Source organism: Haliotis rubra, unplaced genomic scaffold (genome assembly GCF_003918875.1).
Source record: "Haliotis rubra isolate DU_JTF1 unplaced genomic scaffold, ASM391887v1 Scf411, whole genome shotgun sequence".
Lineage (NCBI taxonomy): Eukaryota > Metazoa > Mollusca > Gastropoda > Lepetellida > Haliotidae > Haliotis > Haliotis rubra.
Window position 1 is genome coordinate 586,525 of NW_025767093.1, and position 21,610 is coordinate 608,134.

General features: G+C 39.6%; 1 protein-coding gene across 2 annotated transcripts in view; it reads left to right on the forward strand.

The window, feature by feature from the left end:
• Positions 1 to 1,524: 1,524 nt before the first annotated feature.
• Positions 1,525 to 21,610, forward strand: part of LOC124288072 (TSC22 domain family protein 1-like) — a 74,804-nt gene continuing 54,718 nt past the window's right edge. For both annotated transcript variants that reach the window (XM_046724638.1, XM_046724639.1), the window contains exon 1: positions 1,525 to 3,186. In XM_046724638.1, the coding sequence (XP_046580594.1) occupies positions 1,778 to 3,186 (1,409 nt within the window). In that variant the 5' untranslated portion in view covers positions 1,525 to 1,777. The remainder of the gene's footprint in view (positions 3,187 to 21,610) is intronic.

A 21,610-nucleotide genomic window follows, 5' to 3' on the forward strand; every position in this document is an offset into this window, starting at 1 on the left:
TTGAATTCTTTACACTTTTTAAATAAAGAAAGAAGTATTCATATAATTTGTTTCAGTGGCATTCTAATAGTATTCATATAAATGAAAAATATATTTTCGGTATATACATAACATTCAAAGACACGTGGGCTACACTTTCTACTGATTGATGGAAAACATGCAAGCATCCATCTTGCATCTCCTCTCCTGCCTATCCTCTCCACATAAATTCCCACTCTTCGTGCATCACTTACACGTATTCCCTCTCCTGACTATCCACTAGTCTAGTCTTTGATGTATACAGGTTATTACGCATTCGCGAATAACAAAGCTAGTCTTATGCACTGCAAACCCTAGACAGGTGAGCATGTAAAGGCCTACAAATGTGAAAATGTGGAGAAATAAATAGGCTGCATCTATTTCAGGATCTGTATGACTGACATTAGGTACGGTGAAAACGGCCGTGGCGTTAATCTGATCAGTTATAAAAATAATAATACAATTTTAGCGGTACTTTTTTTGTATGAAAGTACGATACATTGTTTTTATGTAATACTACCCCAGTGGAAATCAGAGTGAAGAGTTGTTTTTCAGCAACAGACGCTTGTCGAGAGAGGTAACTAAGGGGTTCGGATGATCAGGCTCGCTGATTGAATGTCCACAGATAGCATGATCCGCCGTCAAAAAATGAAATACCGTTCCACTACAAACAAACAAACAAAACAGTAAACTCAATGTTGCAAAAAATTACGTTTATTTATCACTGCAATTATCTAAACCAGTGGCGAAAAAATAACTGTCTGCGAACATAATTATGAATATTTACCACGTGTTATCCGAGACAGTCGATCCACACAATGGTCGGAGACTTTCCGGTGATTAAACACAGAACTTAATGGCTTTAGGCGCGCCATTGCATAATGCAGAGAAAGCTAACTCGCACATGTTTTGACAACAAAGATCAAGAGTGGCTAATAGGAAATTCATTCAATAAAATGTTTTTGAAACAAATTTTAATTATTTTCATATTGAGCCCCCACCCTTTTCCATGAATGGCGTTTCCTTTTCGACTTGGTTCGTCTGGTTTTTGTGCACGCTCCGATAGATTCATGAGCTCAAAGATTATATATGGCACCCTGTCCCATTTTTATCAGAGTTACCGTTTAAAATCGTATAAAGAGGAAAATAGTTTTAGCTTTTACAAAACGTGAATGAACACACACGTATGTAGTCCGTTGGTAAATATTCAATCTCCGACAGATGTTCACTAATAACGTACAATATTTGGAGTGTTTGTTGTATTAATGCTTTTTATGAATGAACTCGTGCACTAACATCATGTACGCTGTTCTTTGTTACATCAATTGAGTGAATTTAGTTTCGTGTTATGATTAATATTGCTTGGATGGCTTTATTTCATAACCGTGGTGAATGTAAATTTACGTTTAACGGCAGTGCATTTCGTCCGATGACTTCATAGAAGGTGGGAGGTCATGAGACAAGTGACCTCGTGGGGTCACTGTGAGTGGGTCATGACGTCGTTTCCTTCCCGTCATGCAATGCCTGTAATGTCCGCCATTATCGCAGACTGACAGTGGTATTTAGGTATAAGCTAACTTGTTTTGTGAATTGCATTGTTTTGAAAGGCATTTTTGGAATCAAAATGTAATGTATGCCTCGGGAAGTAGTATATGACTCTTACGGAGTTGACTATGTGTGCCTGATTGAACCATGTCGCTCAAGAGAGCCCCTGTTTTGATTGTACGTGTTTGCTGCTAGACTCACGAGTCCGAGCAAAATGGCTGACACAAGGGTTTGTGACGATCCCAGTTTGCCAAAGAAAAAGAGCACGTTCAAAATAACAAGTGTCACTAAACCTACACGTGGTGGAAGCGGTGAGTTACAAAATGACGCCGATGGAGACATGGATAGTATGGATGATCTGGACGAGAGTCATACGGAAGACTTCAGCTCAGAAATACTTGACAGCTCCAAAGCCACTGACATAGAACAGGATGCTGTGCTTACTCCAGAAGAGATTTTCAAACCAGCAGATGCCCAGTCTAGGTTCAGGGTAGTCAAAATAGAAACTAAAGAGCCTTTTCGTCGTGGTAGATGGTTGTGTCATGACTTTTTAGACACACAGCCAGCTCCGGAAAAGTCAGAGGTAAAACATGCCGATGAAATACACGTTCATTCTGGTACAAATAGTGCTAATAGTTCCATGCATTATGTGCATGGGGTGGATGATCCTTCAAGGAACCCCCTCGCTGCTGGTGCCTTGGGAACTGTACAGCATCTTTCTGATGCTAGATCTGCTAGTTTTTCTCCAAATCCAGGTGAAACATTTAAACCAATCCATCCTGCCCCCCAAGCTAGTCAAGCTCCTGCTATGCCAGTAACCGCTATTCCACCACAACGAAAAACTTCTGGTGTTGATACAATGATACAAAATCAGAGTCAGACCATAAATGCTGGACAGCAGATAGGTACAACAATCCAACCAGGAAATCCTCAAATGCAACAGCCCATGCACATACCCGTCGCTTCACACCCAAATATACAGCAAGTGCCCCAAGCTCAAACCAGTACAGCACCAAGCATACCACAAACAGTAATGGCTACAAACATACAACCCTCAATGCATGTGCATCAGAGCAAGGGGCAGAGTGTAAATGTGCATGCCCAGGCAGGGAATGTGGGTGCAGGACAAGGTGGCATGCAGTTACCCCAAAACCATATTGGTCCGGGTGTTTTGCCGCCGCAATCAATAGACCCTCACACACCTCAAAGCCAGAACTTTCCCGCGATGACATCAATGTCCATTGATCAGAAGTCGCAGGGCCAAGTTTCCCAGAATCCACTGGCTCAGCAACATTATGGACAGGTAAATCAGACTGGAACTCACAGTATTAATGTCAGTGCTTCTCAGCAGAACCACGCTTCTAATCCTGATAATCAACCTGACAGTGTACATTCTCAGGTCCCCGATAGTGGCCAGGGGGGACCCCAGCAAGTGACGCATGGACAGGACGTTAACGCTATATCACGGCCAGGGTCCATTTCCTTAACGAATGACCATGATTCGAATAAGGAACTAATGAGGGATGTGGGAAATGATTCGTCGGGACCACAGGCACTTCTGAGTCCCCTTGCTGCAGCAGTTAGTGGCATGTCGCAGCCAGCAGACGAGATCAAGGATGACAGGTATGTACTAGAGATTCTATATTGAAAGTGTTGTCACTGCAGTATGTTTTGTAAACATCTAAGGCTACAAATCACCGACCAGCAGGATCACCCATAGTGGTTACAGTTGTTTACCAGGTGCTCAATAGTGCATTACGAGGATTTGGAACAACTCAGAACCAAACTGGGTCATACTCATAGTGCTATATTGTTCATTTCATATGAATTACTCCTTTCCCCCTCGTTTGAAAGCTGGGTAGTAAGTGCCACATTAATATACAGAAACACACTTCGATTGTCAATAGTGGTCGTGGAACTTGGTACATATCATGTCTTAGTACATGAATATGTAGTGTGTATGTAATGGAACATGTGCACAGTGATAACCTATGATCATAGGTTCAACTCCCATTTTGCACCGATTGTGTTTCCGGGTTTGTTGTTACCTGTGCTCTTTGGTTTGTGAATGTTTGTTAAAGCTTCCCATCAGGCCTTCCATGCATAGTAGGGGGCGGTGGGGTAGCCTATGTGGTTAAAAGCGCTATCTTGTCGTAAGAGGCTTACTAACGGGATCGGTGGTCAGACCCGGGTTCGGATTCCCACATGGGCACATCGATGTTAAGCCCATTTCTGGTGTCCCCCGCCGTGATATTGCTGGAATATTGCTAAAAGCGGCGTAAAACTAAACTCAGTCAGTCAGTCCATGCATAGTAGGATGGTCTAACTGGAATACTGTTGAAAGTGGCATTAAACCCAAATCACTAACACAATAGGCCTTCCATGCATAGTAGGATGGTCTAACTGGAATACTGTTGAAAGTGGCATTAAACCCAAATCACTAACACAATAGGTATTATCAACATGGGTCTCAACCATTCACAGATAAATGTGTTCGAATCATGTCAAATACAGGGCCACTTGTGTCCAGCCGTAGTATTTAATAGGACCCCTGGCCTCATGACATAGTTAATATTTACCCAGTGTTCTACAAGACGACCACCTACAGCTACTTACCTACTGACCCAAATCCTGATTCCTTGTGTCAAGTCACAGTAATCAGAACCATAGGTATTTGACACACCCTCTTGGGTCAGCACCACCCATCACCCTGCTAGACCAGATACATGGAAATTGAGTTTATGGGTTAAGTGTATCAGTGATAATTGTGCAGTAATTTGTTTTGGATGAGATTTGATCTTTCAGCTAATGTTTTTTCATCCATGTTTTTGTCATGATTATTTCTCATATGTATTTTGTTATCCATCGTTAGGGTCTAATAAAAATCTTAATGTGGTTCTCATATTTTTCATGATTATCTATGTTTGGAACTGTGACTCCCACAACAAAAAGTGGTGACCTTAATCAGAGCCACATCATGTTTATTAAGGTCTTAATATTGTGAACCCGTGAAGTCCGGGTTAGAATATTGGCCCTCAGTAACCCATGCTTGTCATTAGAGGTGACTAACGGGATCTGGTAGTCAGGCTCGCTGACTTGGTCGACAGATGTCATCGTGTTTGGTGCGCATATCGATGCTCATGCTGTTGATCACTGGATTGTCTGGTCCAGACTTGATTATTTACAGACCGCCGTCATATAGCTGGAATATTGCTGAGTGTGGCGCAAAACTAAACTTACTCACTCACTCACTAAATATTGTGTGGTAGCAACCAGTGAGAGGCCCTAAAGGAATCACATTCTTTGTGTTTTCATGGAAATATTTACATCAGACCTTGCCAAGCAGCAAGTTGTCTTGATATAATTGAAACGAAGTGAAAAGAAGTTGTGCTTATTATATCCTGATTGTAAAATGATATACATGCATGTTGGTTTTGATTCTTTGTATTTTCCTTTTTTTTCAAAAAAAGGGTAAGAATAATTTTAAGTTTCCAATGAAACAGATATCATTACTTGTGCCTTTCAGAATAAATCTTAGTCAATCATTTTCATATTATCAATCTTATAATAATATAAGTATGCTGATTTGATTCAAATGATTCCCCTTCAGTGATAAAAAATACATTTATGAATGTTGTACATTTTGACCAATGATTCAAAAACTAATTTCTTCTATTTGCTAGATGATAACTGTTTATTATGTTTATATCACCTGCCAGTGGACATACAAGAAATAGGATTCCTTCAGGGACTGTCACACCTAATTCAGCCATCATTCTCATCAATAACACTTATGTTCTACTAGATATCACGATCATGTAGATAGCTCTTGGGTTGTTTATAATCAGGCCTTTAGAGATACCATGTTTGCACTTAGTTATCAGATAGTTAACTTTGTCTGTTTTTCCTAACTCTCAGTTGTATTTAGTTTGCATCTAGTTTTTAGATTTATTAGTGAGTATTCCAACATGTTCTGAGAAGTGTACGCAGAGTTGACTGAATCTCAGTCGTCAGGACCAGGTGAACTGAAACTGTAAACATCATCATGATAATAAGTAGGGATATCATTGAAACTCATTGGTCTACGTTTGTGTCCTTTGTCCTGATTGTGTTCTCTAGATAAGAAAGATCAGTGTTTCAGTGACATTCTTTCAGAACTGCTTCTTATAGTGCCATTGCTCTTTACCCACACTGCTGAATGCAAGTGCAGTTATACATGCAAAAGATATTCACTTGGTTGTCATAATCTTGAACGGCACATCATCTAATCTGACGTGAAAACTAACACTGGGGGAAAGTCCTGTAACTTTGGTGTTGCTGTCAAAGGGAGACAACTCTGATTATGATGCCTTTCAAACATTGACATGGTTGAATCATCAATGGTGTATGTAAATTTTACTTGTTTTTTCAGGTTATGATAAAACAAAAATGTTTATCCTCTTGTGTTTTACTCAGTGTTGAGATATTGGAATGAATATATTAGAAAAATAATTGTATTTTCCCTAACGTAAAATGTAGAAAATACTATGAATGAAAGTTGATATCATACACATGAAATCATTTCAGTTTGTGATATCTCAACCAAAATATTAGTCGTTTTTTTTTATTCACAAACGTTATATGTATTCGAAAGCATGAAAGGTCCTTGAAGTACTGCGTCTGTTTCAGAAATTAGCAGCTCCCTAAATCTTTAACTTTAACGCTATGTCTATGATGCTCTAACTTAATTGTGTTTATTTGGATCACTGCCATTGTGAGGTAACATTACAGGAGCCTGGAGCAGACCTACAGTAATGTCAGCATAAGATAGCAGTATTCAACCAGGGCAAAAGTAAGCTTGCTTGTTAAAATTTAAAGTACGACAGGTATTGGCAAATCAATGAGTTCTTAACATGCTTAAAGGTTGTCTTATTCAATTACACACATGGAAAGTGAATTTGTGTGAAGCTGATGTTCAAAGACCTGCATGATTGGCTTCAGGGCAATGTATCAGAAGGGAAGGTTGTATTTAGGTTTTGCAACCCACTACATGGCTTTGGGCGACCAACATATTTGACTTTAATTGCAATTGCTGTGACCATTTTCCATCAATTCAGTGTTAATATCAAATAGATCACAGGTTTTCTTCAAATAGATTTTCAATTGCATTACACTCAAGTAAGGGTTGAAGTTATCACAAGGAATCAAGTTTAAACTAGATTTAGTAGAAAACAAAACGTTTCGATGGCCTATATGACCTTGATAATGGTGAGGAGTGACCTGTGTTCGTAGCAGTAGAAAACCTCACTGTTCCACCTGTGCATCGTCATCGGCAATACAATATAAGTCGGACACATCAATATCATCATCTTGGGGCTCATATTCAAGCTAACTGAATTCTGCAAACATCAGCTGGATGTTGTTGGATCCTTGGCTGGTTTTGAAAATAAACCTTTCAGAAGTATCAGTTTTAAGTTGAACATATCCAGATTTGGAGACAACTCTGTGTTTTGATGTTAGACATGGTTTGACTTTTCTTGTAATAGTAGGGATGCAGCACTTAAAATGTGGGAATATTCACGGGTTACAGTGGGGGAGTGGACAGTGAGAGATTCCTGGTGCCTGAAGCACTCATGTAGAAGTATGCCTCTTTAAATCCAACCTTGTGATGTTATTACATAATGTAAATGTTTGTTGTAATCTAGGTAGGCTATTACAGATATTGCCATATATCTCATTTCTTTAATTCAATGTTACCATGGTTACATATCTAGTTATTTCCTATGGGTTGGTATATTGGGTGATTTCAAAAATCAGCTTTGATAACATCTTGAGTTATTAATACCAAATATCTCCAAAATGTACCACAATATAATAATGCACAGTAGTTCGCTTCTGTTGAAGGAAGTTGACAGTTCGGAGTTACCTCCCTGAGGTCCATTTACTTAGTGTAAAAATATGTCAAACAACCCCAATCGGTAAAATTCCACATCCTCAACATGGCGACAGTCACACCTTCTCCATGGAAAGTAATGATCTGGTCCAGACTCGCTTACTTACAAGCTGGTGTCACATAGCTGGAATATTGTGGAGCTTAGAGATTAACAATAACAAACATTGATAGTTGCCCAGAATGTAAAGCGTGTGAGCGAAATTAAGGACACAGGAAACAATGTTGGAAATTAAGTGTACCTGGGTAAATGGGTTCACATCATACTATGTATATAATGGTTAAATTTGAAATGAGAGGCCCTGGGATTACAGAACCATCGCTGCTTTCTAGGGCTGCTGTGTGTCAAGCCCATGTCTGGTGTCCCCCGCCATGTTATTGCTGGAATATTTGTAAAACTAAAAGCAGTGTAAAACCATACTCACTCACTCACTCCCTCTATGGCTGCTATGATTCACTCACAATGTTGGTGAATCAAACCATATTCCTTCATGAATTCAGTTTTCTGGAATCGAATATACCCATATTCTTTTTTCCAAAAGAAGAAAGAGTTTTTTTTGGTTGAATTTATGTGCTATACCAAATAATGGTTTGCAAAATGGAATATATCCAAGCTTAGCAGGCTAACAGTCAAGTCTTGATATATGTCAGTTGACAGTAATATGGCCATTGGACCCAAAGAAGCACGTTAGCTCAGTTCTACAAAAATTCAGTGTTAGTAGTTTGATCAATTTTTATCCTGATTAAACCTGAAACAAACACAGAAAAATGACTTGTAGTGGTTGGAGATGAGTGGCTGTTGCAGTGACACAGCCCAGCATGGGATGCTGTTGTCATGTCCATCAGTCACTCAGTGTTCTACTGTTAGATAACTCCATTGTTTGCACCATATATGCTGTTTATCTTTCATTATCTTCCATTAGCCCATATCTGCGATGTGTTTAGCATGTGTGAGGTGTTGAGTATATTGATAGCCAGTGAACACTCTCATGTTACACAACTGGCTTTACAGCAGTTTCATGATTTCTACTTATTTCTTCTGACATTGTTAGTTTTTTCATTGAAATTGAAAATGTTAACCACAATTTGTATGACAATCAATTGATATCCAAGAAAATGAACTGATTTGCCATTCTGGTCTCTTGTCAAATTCAACTGTAATATTTTATCGGTTAGGTAATTTGTTTTTGGTTAGCTCAGATGTAATGATGTTGACACCATCCCAGGGCTGCAGAACAAGCAACAAACGTGTTAACTTGATATTCATAATCCAAAAACTAAATGACATTCTTTATTTATTTTTCCTCCTACCAACCATTGCCTTACTGTCTAGAACACAAAATAATCAGTTGGTTATCACATAAAGAAATTGTCTAGTATTTGAGATATACATTGATATGAGCAATCTTATGTCACTTAATGAGTTACCTGCTTGGTATTAACTTCCCAGATCTTTGTAGACAATGGTTACAAGCATTTGACCTCTAAATGCAAGGGGATTCATTGATTTCATTGCGAGATATTGTAAACTGATATGTTTAGATCACCTAGATGGTATTTTTCCCATTATTCACAATTAAAGGGTTTTCTTTTTCCCTGCCTTTAAACAGCTGACAAGTACCCCTTCAGTTTGCTGCTTTATGTTGAACACAGCAAGTCGGGGCTTTCAGTTTGAGACTTTCACTTCTAATCTGATATTGCAATCTAATAGTTCTGTGTTAGGCCATTCTTAGCTCTTAGTATATCTAAATGTCAGCAGATAGGACTGAGGGAGTGAGTTTAGGTTTATTCAGCAATATTCCAGCTATATGGCGGCGGTCTGTAAATAATCCAGTCTGGACCAGACAATCCAGTGATCAACAGCATGAGCTTCGATCTGCGCAATTGGGAACCGATGACATGTGTCAACCAAGTCAGCAAGCCGATCACCCGATCACGTTAGTCACCTCTTACAACAAGCATGGGTTACTGAAGGTTCATTCTAACCCAGACCTTCACGGGTCCAAATAGGACTGTCAACCAGTATATTGCAGTAAGCTTTTCAAGTCATACATATTGCAATATTTTTTCCCAGTACCGTAATATTAGGTTAAAAATTTCCGTGATCATCTCTTTAGTTTAAGTTAAAATCTATAGACTTTTTCAACTGATGTTTTCCTTCGTAATTCATTAACAAAATAGCAAACTTTACATACTATAAACTGTATATATAGAAGGAAAGAATCCCCAGCTGCCCAGTGGGGCTTTAGTGTGTAGAAAGAGGATCTGACAATCAGTGTCACTTGCTGTGAAACACTTCCCCTCCCAGTATATCCCAACACGTATCGTAATACAGATACCTGTATCACAATGTATGGAATTACAGTATATTTCCAGTACACAGCTTTATCAGCAGCTCTGTTGACAGCAACCACAGCAGTGAAGAAAGGATATGTAACTGTGGTAACTATTGTCAACCACATATTGGCATGTATAGTTCCAATGTCTTTGTAAAATAATTCTTTCCTCCACTGACTGATCTCTGACAGAAAATTGTTCTTGTGTGTCACCTAAAGTGGCACTCATCTGCAGCAATTCTCAGGACTAGCTGTTGTTTTTGTTGTTGTTTTTTCCTGTGGTATGGGTGGTAGGGTGGCCTGGTGGTTAAAGCATTCGCTCATCACGCTGAAGACCTGGGTTCGATTCCAAACATGTGAAGCCCATTTCTGGTGTTCCCTGCTGGAATGTGGCATAAAACCATACTCACTCACTCACTCACTCCTGTGGGTACCCTGATATCCCAGAATTCTTGGCTTGGGCAACCTCTGAAGCACAGTTGCTTGTATGATGGCATATCCTTATACATATCAACAAAGATGAAGCACAGTTCTATCTTGGAAATATTTTCGAAATGTACTCATCTTTGTGACCCTTTAATATTTCAGTTACCTTTCAAACTGGCTGCAAGATATGTACGCCCAGTTTATGATGATTACAATTTCAAACATTTTGAAGTTTTATTAAGTCTCCCAGTGACTTACAAAGTTGAAATGAAAGAAAACAGAAGTCAATGTATGTTTTTTATGTAGCCAGTGTGGCTGAGAGAACCATATTTCACACTTACACTCCTACAAAGGACTAAGTGTTGTCTGTCCAGAGCTACAGATACGTTTTTGAGTCGTTGAGTTATGTACTCACATGTGTTCATCACAATTGGGTATCCATCCTTATTTTCCTTTGAGTAAAGTTTGAGTAGCCAAATATTTATATTTGATCTGTTATATGAGAAACAGTAAGAAAGACTGCAAGGTGCTAAGTTCATGTCCTGAAATAGAACCTCTCAATATACCTCAGTTATTTTATCTATCCACCGGTAGGCAAGCTAAGATTTGACATTTTGTGTGTACACATGTAAGATGAAGTTACAAAAATTCAAGGGTACTTGTACGCAATAGACTTAATAGGAATTGGGTTTTCACATAAATATTTGCATAATTTACGCAGATACGCAGCTTATCTGTACCTCTGTCTGTCTCTCAATTGATGAGGGGCGGACGGGTAGCCTAGTGGTTAAAGCGTTGGCTCGTCAAGCTAAAGACCTGGGTTCGATTCCCCACATGGGTACAATATGTGAAACCCATTTCTGGTGTCCCCTGCCGTGATATTGCTGGAATATTGCTAAAAGCGGTGTAAAACCATACTCACTCACTCACTCACTCAATTGATGAATTTCCCAATGATGGTGTACATAAAGTGGCGTGGTTCTGTTCAGTGCTATCACAAATGAAAAACAAAATGTTAATATCATGAAATATAACAAACAAAAGTTATATGAATATTATAAATCAGACATTTACCTTGTTCAAGGAATGTATCCAATATCCACAACATGGAACAATATGACATCTGTCATGTCTATCTGCAGCTTGCAAAGAAATGTGTTCCATGTCAATAATGTTGTAGAAGGTGTATAACCCTTAAGAATTTTATAACTTGTGGTAGATTTGAACTGATCACATAACTTTGTTTGAGATTTTTCACATTCGTGTAATGTTGTATTGGTCAGACAAGATATATCACATTTGACAACTATTTTCATGATGTCCACAGTTCTTTTAAAAAATCACTTAGATAGCAGTGAGCAGTCAATCAATGTATTATTGGTTAATCTGTGGAAGAAAGGACATAGTTTTTACACAGGCACTTGATTTGGATTTCTTCCGTGTACATTAGTAAATCTACCGGTACAAACATAAACACTAACTGCTGACAGATTTACTCTTGCTGATCACAGTGATGAACCAATCAATGTATTATTGATTGATCCTGCTATCTATTGTGTGACTCAGCTGATAATTCCTCTTGCTACCCTTCCGCACATGTTGCATAACACATTTCCCACATCAGACTGGAATTTATAAGGTTGATTAATTACCCCAGACAGTAAAAATGTCAGATCGTCAGAGTGGTGTTACCACTAATAATGCCTGCTATAAATTCATTAACTGAGCATTAAGCTAATGATATCATATACACAGGTGTAGATTCATACTAGGGGGAGTTATGGTTCTTTCATGCATTCTGTTTGTTATTCATGATCACCACAATCTAATATTTGTGAATGTTTTAAAATGGAGTGTTTTCACTTGATTTTGGGTGTTATTCGTCATTCATCAACGTGAAATATTCAGACGTTGCAGGATAATAGTCAACACTGTTATATTCATATGACAGTAATGTGGCCATTGTGATGGTTATTAGAAAGTAAAACTGACAAGGTCGAAACCTGTCAAAGTAATTTTGTTATTGTTTCACTCAATATAATGAATAATATATCAACTGCTGACATGTGGTTGCGCAATATTCATGATATGTATCTGATTTACCTCCTACTGTATTCGGTGCAGTTAATACGGGGGCGGTGGGGTAGCCTAGTGGTTAAAGCATTCACTCGTCACGCTGAAGACTCTGGTTCAATTCCCCACATGGGTACATGGTGTGAAGCCTATTTCTAGTGTCCCCTGCCGCGATATTGCTGGAATATTGCTAAAAGCGGCATAAAACCATACTCACCCACTCACTCTTAGTTTATACCATATAGAACAAAGTTTATGGACAATAACTTCCTTGATGTCGTGAGTGCGACAAGGGAGTAGTAATCATTGTGTTCAATTTAGTTGCCTAAGAAAATGTACCCGGTAGGATGCAAACAGAACTTCATTGTTGCATTATAATACGAACACGTGTTTGCTGTGTACTTAAGTTAAAACTTATATATACATGTTTACCTGATTGGTTTTTTTTAATTAGGTGTTTAATGTTACCTATATTTAGGGGATGTTACTAAGGGTAGCCAAGTGGTATGATGTCCTCATTAGTACACTGGTATCAGCAGTATTGCTGTAATATTGGAGGTCTAAAATTGTACTCATTTACTCATTTTAGTGGGGTGGTGGGGTAGCCTAGTGGTTAAACGTTCGCTCGTCACAGACCCTGGTTAAATTCCCCACATGGATATAATGTGGGAAGCACATTTCTGTTGTTCCCTTTCTTGATATTGCTGAAATATTGCTAAAAGCGGCGTAAAACTAAACTCACGCACTCACCACTAATTTTTGTATGAAACCATTGCCAAACAAGTAAATAACCTAGTTTCCATTAACTCCAGTAACAACACAGGTCTCAGTAGACAAAGTCAGTTTTAAGGTACCTGAATAAAGTGGGTTAGGACTGCTAAATCAAAGCCTACACCCTTTTGAATGAGGTCAGAGATGTAGGTCACACAGTGCCCAGTGAGTGGGTGGGTTTTGTGAAGGTACTCCTGACTGATGCTTGTAATGTAGGCTGATTGTGTAGAGATATTGTACATGACCATCAGTCAGTGGCCTAGAAACTCAGCCCCTCTACACCCCCAGTGTAGGAGACACCAGTAGACTGTCTGGCATGGACACATGTTGGTGGACAAACAAGGCATTGTGGGTAGAAGGGCAAGGTCACACGTGAGCTTCTTGACAACCAGAGTTGGGACAAATTGGGCGTGAAATGACTCGAGTATGATGAATACACATTCATATGTCAAAGTCGGCTTTCATGCTTGTCATATATAATACGTAGTTATGGGAATGTAAGGGGATGGGAATCCTTCATAGTTGCTGCTGCGGAATTTGAATCTCCAAACCACCCAATACTTGAAACATTGGGGGTTATCTGAAGAAGACCTTGAGTAAATTTGTACGCATAGATAATGATTGCTCTTGTGCAGCATCTTTTACCCATAGATTATGTTCCCACTGAATTTGAACATGCATGAGTGGCTTAGGTAGACACTTGATCATATAGAGTTGCTTCCTCACGTCAGCCAGGTTCCAGTCCTACATGTAGTTTGATTCCAAGATTTCATCTATCTTGGTTTTGCTGGCTCCCATGCTTGTCGGTATCTCTTCCATAGTAACAGGCTATGATAAGTGTCATGACATTTTCTTGTATTATTTCAAGTCTGAACCACTGTTCATTGCTTCATTTAGCCTAACTCGCACACACGGGTGGCTTAGTTCTCTAAGGACCGCCTCTGTGGTATAGTGGTTAGAGCGTCAGCCTGGAGAGTGGAAGGTCGCGGGTTCGTTTCACATCCATGTCATACCAAAAGACGTTAAAATATGGTACTTGTTGGTCCCTGCTTGGCACTCAACATTAATGGGTACAACAAGGACTGGTGTCTGTACAAGCAGCCACAGATACACACGCATTCACATCGTCATATGAGTGAAATATTCTTAAGTGTGACGTTAAACCCCATTGACGTCACCTTAGTTGTCTAAGACGTAGCAGTGAGCTGTGCATGCTGGAATCCTATGGAAGGTTGGAATCTAAGTCAACCAACACTGTTTCTGTGTTCCTCGACTTGCCTGAAGTGGAAAATGTCTGAGGCGGGTTACACTTCAGGGTTACCTCCTGCAAGGAGCTTACACATCATAATGTAACTGGAAAGCTATTCAAAGTAGTACGAAACCGAACTCACTCACTCATTCATCCACCCACTCGGCATGTTCTAACACCTTTAGTTGTACAGGCAAGAGTGAATGTGAGTGGTGCTCTAATATGTATCCTGCTGTGACAGAAGTACAGGCAAGAGTGAATGTGAGTGGTGCTCTAATATGTATCCTGCTGTGACAGAAGTACAGGCAAGAGTGAATGTGAGTGGTGCTCTAATATGTATCCTGCTGTGACAGAAGTACAGGCAAGAGTGAATGTGAGTGGTGCTCTAATATGTATCATGCTGTGGTGCTCTAATATGTATCCTGCTGTGACAGAAGTACAGGCAAGAGTGAATGTGAGTGGTGCTCTAATATGTACCCTGCTGTGACAGAAGTACAGGCAAGAGTGAATGTGAGTGGTGCTCTAATATGTATCCTGCTGTGACAGAAGTACAGGCAAGAGTGAATGTGAGTGGTGCTCTAATATGTATCCTGCTGTGACAGAAGTTATGCTTGTGAGGAGAAGCCTTCAGGTTAGCAAATAGGCTAATGACAAAATTTAATAGCTTGGAACAAACATCTGCACTTTAATTGATATTGAATGTCAAAATGTAGTAGATGGGAGACATAAAGCAGATGTGAAGTAAATAGCATGACTGATGGATCTCAGGTGGGGTACTCCCTCCAGTGTTGCTCTATGTTATTTGATTTATAGGACTGCAATGGACAGGAAAAAGCTTCAATGTCTTTTGTTGGCAATTGGCGTTTGACTTTTTTGAGCTTTTATTACTGGTGAAATAGCACGAAGGACAAGTAAAAAAAGTTAGGTCTTCAGAGTCGAAAAAATTGATGAGAGTATTTATAAAGAACTGAGTGTGTGCAGTATATCGAGGTGTGTGGAGAGTGAATGAATGTCTGCAGGCTTGTTAACTTACGCTAAGTGATAACACTTTAGAGCACAGGGCACCTGCATGTTGGCAGACTTCAACACATTAATCGTACACGGGGGTGTATAGGTAGGTCAGAATCGGCTGACAGTAGGTCAACAGGCTGATCAATGACGGACTGAATTATAATCAAATATTGACACCAGACATGACGGCTTCAAGACTTGTTTGTGGAAGTTGTGAACAGTATATTCATCATGATCTTAATATTAAAAAACGGCCTGTCTGCTAGGTAAACTTGCGATGTGTGTATAATCTGCTTGGTGGACTAAGTCAACAGACTGATGTTGTGTGGACACACTGCCTTGTGACTGGGAGGACTGTACAGGGAGGAGGAGGTTATTCAGTCGGAACTTGAGGGTACACCCAAGTAGTTGTGTGTGGGAGCTTCTAATTCTCTACTGGATTCAGTTTTAGTGGATCTTAGAGTTCACTGAAGGACAGTTGCTAGTTAGACTGACAGTGTTTGGACTCAGCTACGTTTCAGCAGTATCTAAACCTGATATCAGTCTCTGATATCACACTATCTATTCCTGATATCACACTTTCAATCTCTGATATCACACTTTCAATCTCTGATATCACACTATCGACCCCTGATATCACACTATCTATTTCTGATATCACCCTTTCAATCTCTGATAACACACTATCAATCTCTGATATCACACTATCGATCCCTGATATCACACTATCAATCTCTGATATCATACTATTCCTAATATCACCCTTTCAATCTCTGATATCACACTATCAATCTCTGATATCACACTATCTCTGACATCACCCTTTCAATCTCTGTTATCACACTATCGATCCCTGATATCACAATATCGATCCCTGATATCACACTATCTGTCTCTTGATTATCTTGTTTTTCTCTTGATCATGCACAGGCAAATATCTGTGGAACGTATCTTTATCTCTCAATAAACAACAATAAATTTATTGAGTATTTACAAAACTTCAAGCGTACTTGTACCCAATAGTCTTCACTGCAATGAGTTTTCACATAAATATTAGTGTAGTTTACGCAGATACGCAGCTTACCTGTACCTCTGCATTAGCTATCATTGTCAGTTTTGAATGAGTTTGCTGTAAGACTTTTGACATACATCAGGTTGGAGGCCCAAGTAGAGAATAACTTTGAAACTTTGGAATTGAACTTTCTACATGCAAAGTTCCTCTCAGTCCAAAAAACAAATTCATATCTCACTTGAAATCATTGTCATCATGCATCAGAGTAATCTTTTCATGTCACAAGTATTCTCTCAGTACCAGGATCTGATAGTCCCAACTTGGAATCTGAAGTCAGTTTGACACCCTAGCTTAGAGACTGAACTGGGTTTTTCTCACCACAGACCTCTGTGCTACTATAAATTTCAAGTCGGTATGACAGCCCACCTTGGTTTTTCATTGAGATATTACATCAGTTATTTCATATTTTCATCGTGTAAATGTACTACACAGGACAAAATTTGGCATGCATGTTGTCCTCCACAAATAAATACAAATATACTAATTACTATTTAATAATACTATAGTAGATTCTATACTATTATTTAATCAGCGACACAAATGGCAATTTCTTCATGTCATGATTGACAAACAAATTTTCTGTGAAATGTTTTGTGGCACTAAACATTTCTCTGATTTATGCAACAATTTCCTGAAGCTGTTTAGTACAGCTGGCTTGTCTTGCTTTTTCATAAACTAAATTGGTTTGGGTTTCACAATATACATATATTCCACAGTCATGGTGCAGGAATAATGTCGCATGTACTGTAGAAACTGCTGTGAAGTCACACGAACCCGGTGTGAAGCGCCAGATGAAAATGGCCCCTAGTCTTGGGGGGTGTCTGACAGGCTCACCTTTTACAGCGTGACATTGACACAGTTGTCTCTCAAAAGCTGAGTTTTATCAGGTACACATTTTGTCCAGTCTGCCCCATACATACAATCACTGAAACTAGGTCAAGCTGGCAGCCATTGTCAGCAAGTCAATGGCATTTTTTCAGTCGTGATGTGTCAAAAAATCATTAGCCTTGTTATTGCTGAATCAGCTTGAACTGAATGTTTTTTAACCCCTCTCAAGGCATGTTCATGAATTTTGTGTTTAATGTTTGTGTTTGTTGTTATGATAGAAACAGATGATCTTTGGTTGGTAGAATGAGTGCAGAATTCAGATTGATGCTACTGCAACACAGCTACTTCACAGAAACTCTATGGTTGACTGACACGCTAGCCACCCATGGTGTCCACCCAATCATCTTTTAGCCAATATCATAGCTGACGTGTCGGGGATTCTGGGAAAGAATATTCATCCCCAGGGACCTGGCCTTGTCAGAACTATATGGACCTAATGGTTAAACTTCCTGATTTAGTTAATGACATTTTGTTTTGTCCCAGTCAGTTTGAGTCAATGGTTTATTGCTCGCAAAGTTGAAAACCAACTTTTAAGAATAATTCTGGCCTACAGGACCCCAGATTGGTGGCTGTAACATGGGAAACTATCTGAACCATTTCGTGTGGTGATGTTGAAGCCATGTTGGGCCTGTGTTGTTGCATTCGCTGGACATAAAACCAGTGAGTCATATCAGTGACATCAGTCGCGCGGAGAAGGAAACAGGCAGTTTACATTCCAAACATGGATGTTATATATGTGAAGTTTGTGTAGCTCACTAGAACAGGGAATACAGAAAGTATTTATTTAGATGAGATAGAAAATGCCAGATTGCTTGATGATAATTAAGCATTTATGCAATGACTTGAGTATGTATATTTTTTGTGAGAGTTGTTAGTCCCAGAAACAAACGGGCGGACAATACCATGACTGACCGACGGATGGTCGTTGCCGTGAGCAACAAACGGGTGGACGATGCCGTGAGCAACAAACGGGTGGACGATACTGTGAGCACCAAACGGGTGGACGATGCCATGAGCAACAAACGGTTGAACGATGCTGTGAGCAACAAACGGGTGGACGTTGCCATGAGCAACAAACGGGTGGACCATGCCATGAGCAATAAACGGGTGGACGATGCCATGAGCAACAAACGGGTGGACGATGCCATGAGCAACAAACGAGTGGACGAAGTAGTGAGCAACAAACGGGTGGACGATCAGTGAGCAACAAACGGGTGGACGATGCCGTGAGCAACAAACAGGTGGACATGCTGTGAGCAACAAGATCAGACTTATCTAGAATCTACACCAACAAATGTTATGACCACTTTTTAATTTTCATGCAAGGCTGTTTGTAAATCTTTTTAGAGTTTGGACAGATGATTACTTGCAGCCCACAAGTACCAACTAATAAGCGATTAAATGTGGATTGAAACAGGAACGCAATGCTCCTTGAAATATTTGTGATGCGTCGAGAGGAGGATGAGGCAACTCGAATGTCTCCCTCCACTCGGCCTGACCTACAGACTGGGAATTATATACTGAAACAACCTGTACTCTGATATAGTGTGGAATCCCAGACATGCTACTGTTGCAAGTCACATGGTTCGTAAGCTGCGTTATTTAGAAACACCAGAGAGTGTGGAGTGCAGTTCTGTCAGCAAAGGTGATCTGTGTCATAGATATATTTGTGGAGGGAGTTGGAAGGAAAATATTTTGTTTTGTAATCCTATGCAAATCTTCACAAATTTGACAGTCATGGAACATTTTCAAAACAGCGTCCCCTGAGATTTCTCCCATAACATTCATGCTGTAGGAGAGGCATTTCTGTCTATAGAACTTGGTTTTCCTTAATATTCATGTTATTTCAGATTTTGACTTTGCAAGGAAAATATCTTAATGTTTTCTGTCATCAACACAAATGAGGATCCCAATGTCGAAAATCTGATCAGTAGCATTGTTGTTAAATACTCTTTCTAATTCTACGATCCTCTGGAGGCAGTGGGGTGGCCTTATGGTTAAAGGGTCCACTTGTCACGTGAAGATCCGGGTTTGATTCCACACATGGGCACAATCGTATATCCCCTGCCGTGCTATTGCTAGAATATTGCTAAAAGTGGCATAAATCATACTCACTCACTCACTAGATTCTCCGATTGGTGTCGTTTTAGTGCTGAACACAAGTCCATTATGTCAAAAGATTATAGTCCATTATGAGCAAATTTTGAAGCCACAGAAAAAACCTGCTGATCCATATTTTAATACATTTAAAGTTATAAATGTAAACTTGCATTTTCATTAAAAAACAAATTTATTTAAGTTGTAGTTGTATTATTTGAATTGTATTATAAAAATAAACTTCATATTTATCAACAGTGGGATTAGATCTTTTAAATGGTGTATGAGATGTAGTAGTAATAACGTTTTACAAGCTTATAATTTTCTTCATAAACATAGGCTTCATCTGTGACCTTAGAGTCTCCGGGAACTCGGTGTCATGGCAGTAAATGCCTCTGGTTGACTGGTGTTGAAAGAGTTAAAAACGAACCCCAAAAATGTGTAAGACTGAAAAAGATCAAAAGATCCAGCCTTTTCAAAAAGTACATTTGAATTTCTTAGGCTTCTGTGAGTGAGTTTAGTTTATACCGCACAAAGCAATATTACAGCTTTATGGCGGCAGTCTGTAATTAATTGAGGCTGGACCAGACAATCTAGTGATCAATAGCATGAGCATCGATCTATGCAATTGGGAACCGATAACATGTGTCAACCAAATCAGCGAGCCTGACCACCCGATCCCGTTAGTCGCCTCTTACAACAAGCATTGGTTACTGAAGATCAATATGCTAACCTGGATCTTCACTGGTGCCAAGGTTTCAGGGGCGGTGTGGTAGCCTAGTGGTTAAAGCGTTTGCTCGTCACGCCAAAGGCCCGGGTTCGATTCCCCACGTGGGTACAATGTATGAGGCCCATTTCTGGTGTCCCCCGCCGTGATATTGCTGGAATATTGCTAAAAGCGGCGTAAAATCATACTCACCGGCGTAAAATCATACTCACTCACTCAATCTTAGGCTTCAGTACAAGCAGTGTAAAACCCAACTCACTCACTCACTCAAAGGCTTCAGTAAATATTTCTGTGCTATATTGTTGGCTCACTGTGTTATCTTCTCCATCCTTTGACTGGTGCTACTCAGCCTGTTGAATCAGTACAACAGGAAGAACAAACACTGTCGAGCCACATCAAATAGAAATTCAGACAATGGGTGATATTAGCTTTATCTCAATCCCCCAGTGTTGTCCAGGTAGATTTCATATCCACACTACAGTTACTTCCTGCGTATCGCTTTGTATTGGAGCCATGAAATGACCAGATTCTTGAGATATCACCTGAAGAAGGGGCAAGAAGTAGCCCAGAAACGTCGTGTTATACAATAAAGAAGAAGTTGTCATCCATATACTCGTCTTATATGAAATGACCAATTATCTAAAAGCAGAGTCCCTTACTATCAATATTAGTCACTCTCACAGTCCCTGAACCACACTATTTTCCCTACCGCCTAGCCCTTTCTGCATTGTGTTGAAAGCATGTTTTAACAGTTTGAGATTTTACTTTACATTTGTTCCTGTAATCAATATGCAAGGTAAGGTGTTTCGGTTGCAGTCCATTCATCAGATATCAGAAAACATATATTCCACCAACTCAGACTGGCTGTCCATGTTTGTTGACCACAAGTGGTCGAGAAATGGCAACTACTAATATAGCAATAAAGACATGTTGAACAGCTCAACATACCAACATGCACAGGACATTTTATATCATTTCACACTTAGATCCGGTAAAGGTAAGAGAAATATTGGACATGATGATTTGCAAATTTTAGGTGTGCCACTTGTTGGTCCACTTAGCACCATTGTCCTGGAACATGAAATCATCCAGTATTTGGGTGTAGAGCTCTCGCCGTCAAGCCAGGGAAGGATATTGGTCACTTGACAATGTTGTTGTGGAATATAGAGTCTGGTTGGGTAATTGTGGAACATATATTTCCCATTTCTGACAGGATGCTTTCCTCAGGGTCTTGCTCTGGTTTGTCTATAGATGGAAAATATGGTAATGTGTTTGTTTTCAATTTGCGAAGGTGTATTGTGTATTGGTAATGGTTGCCGCCACGTGTTATGAATACACTCGCCATGGTCAAGGACAGCGTTGTGGCAGTTAGTTTACAATATGGTTATCAATGGTTTAGAATTAGCCAAAGGTACCCATTGTTCCAAATGCTGAAAAGTAAAATTTGGTCTACGGTTGTGAAAAGTGT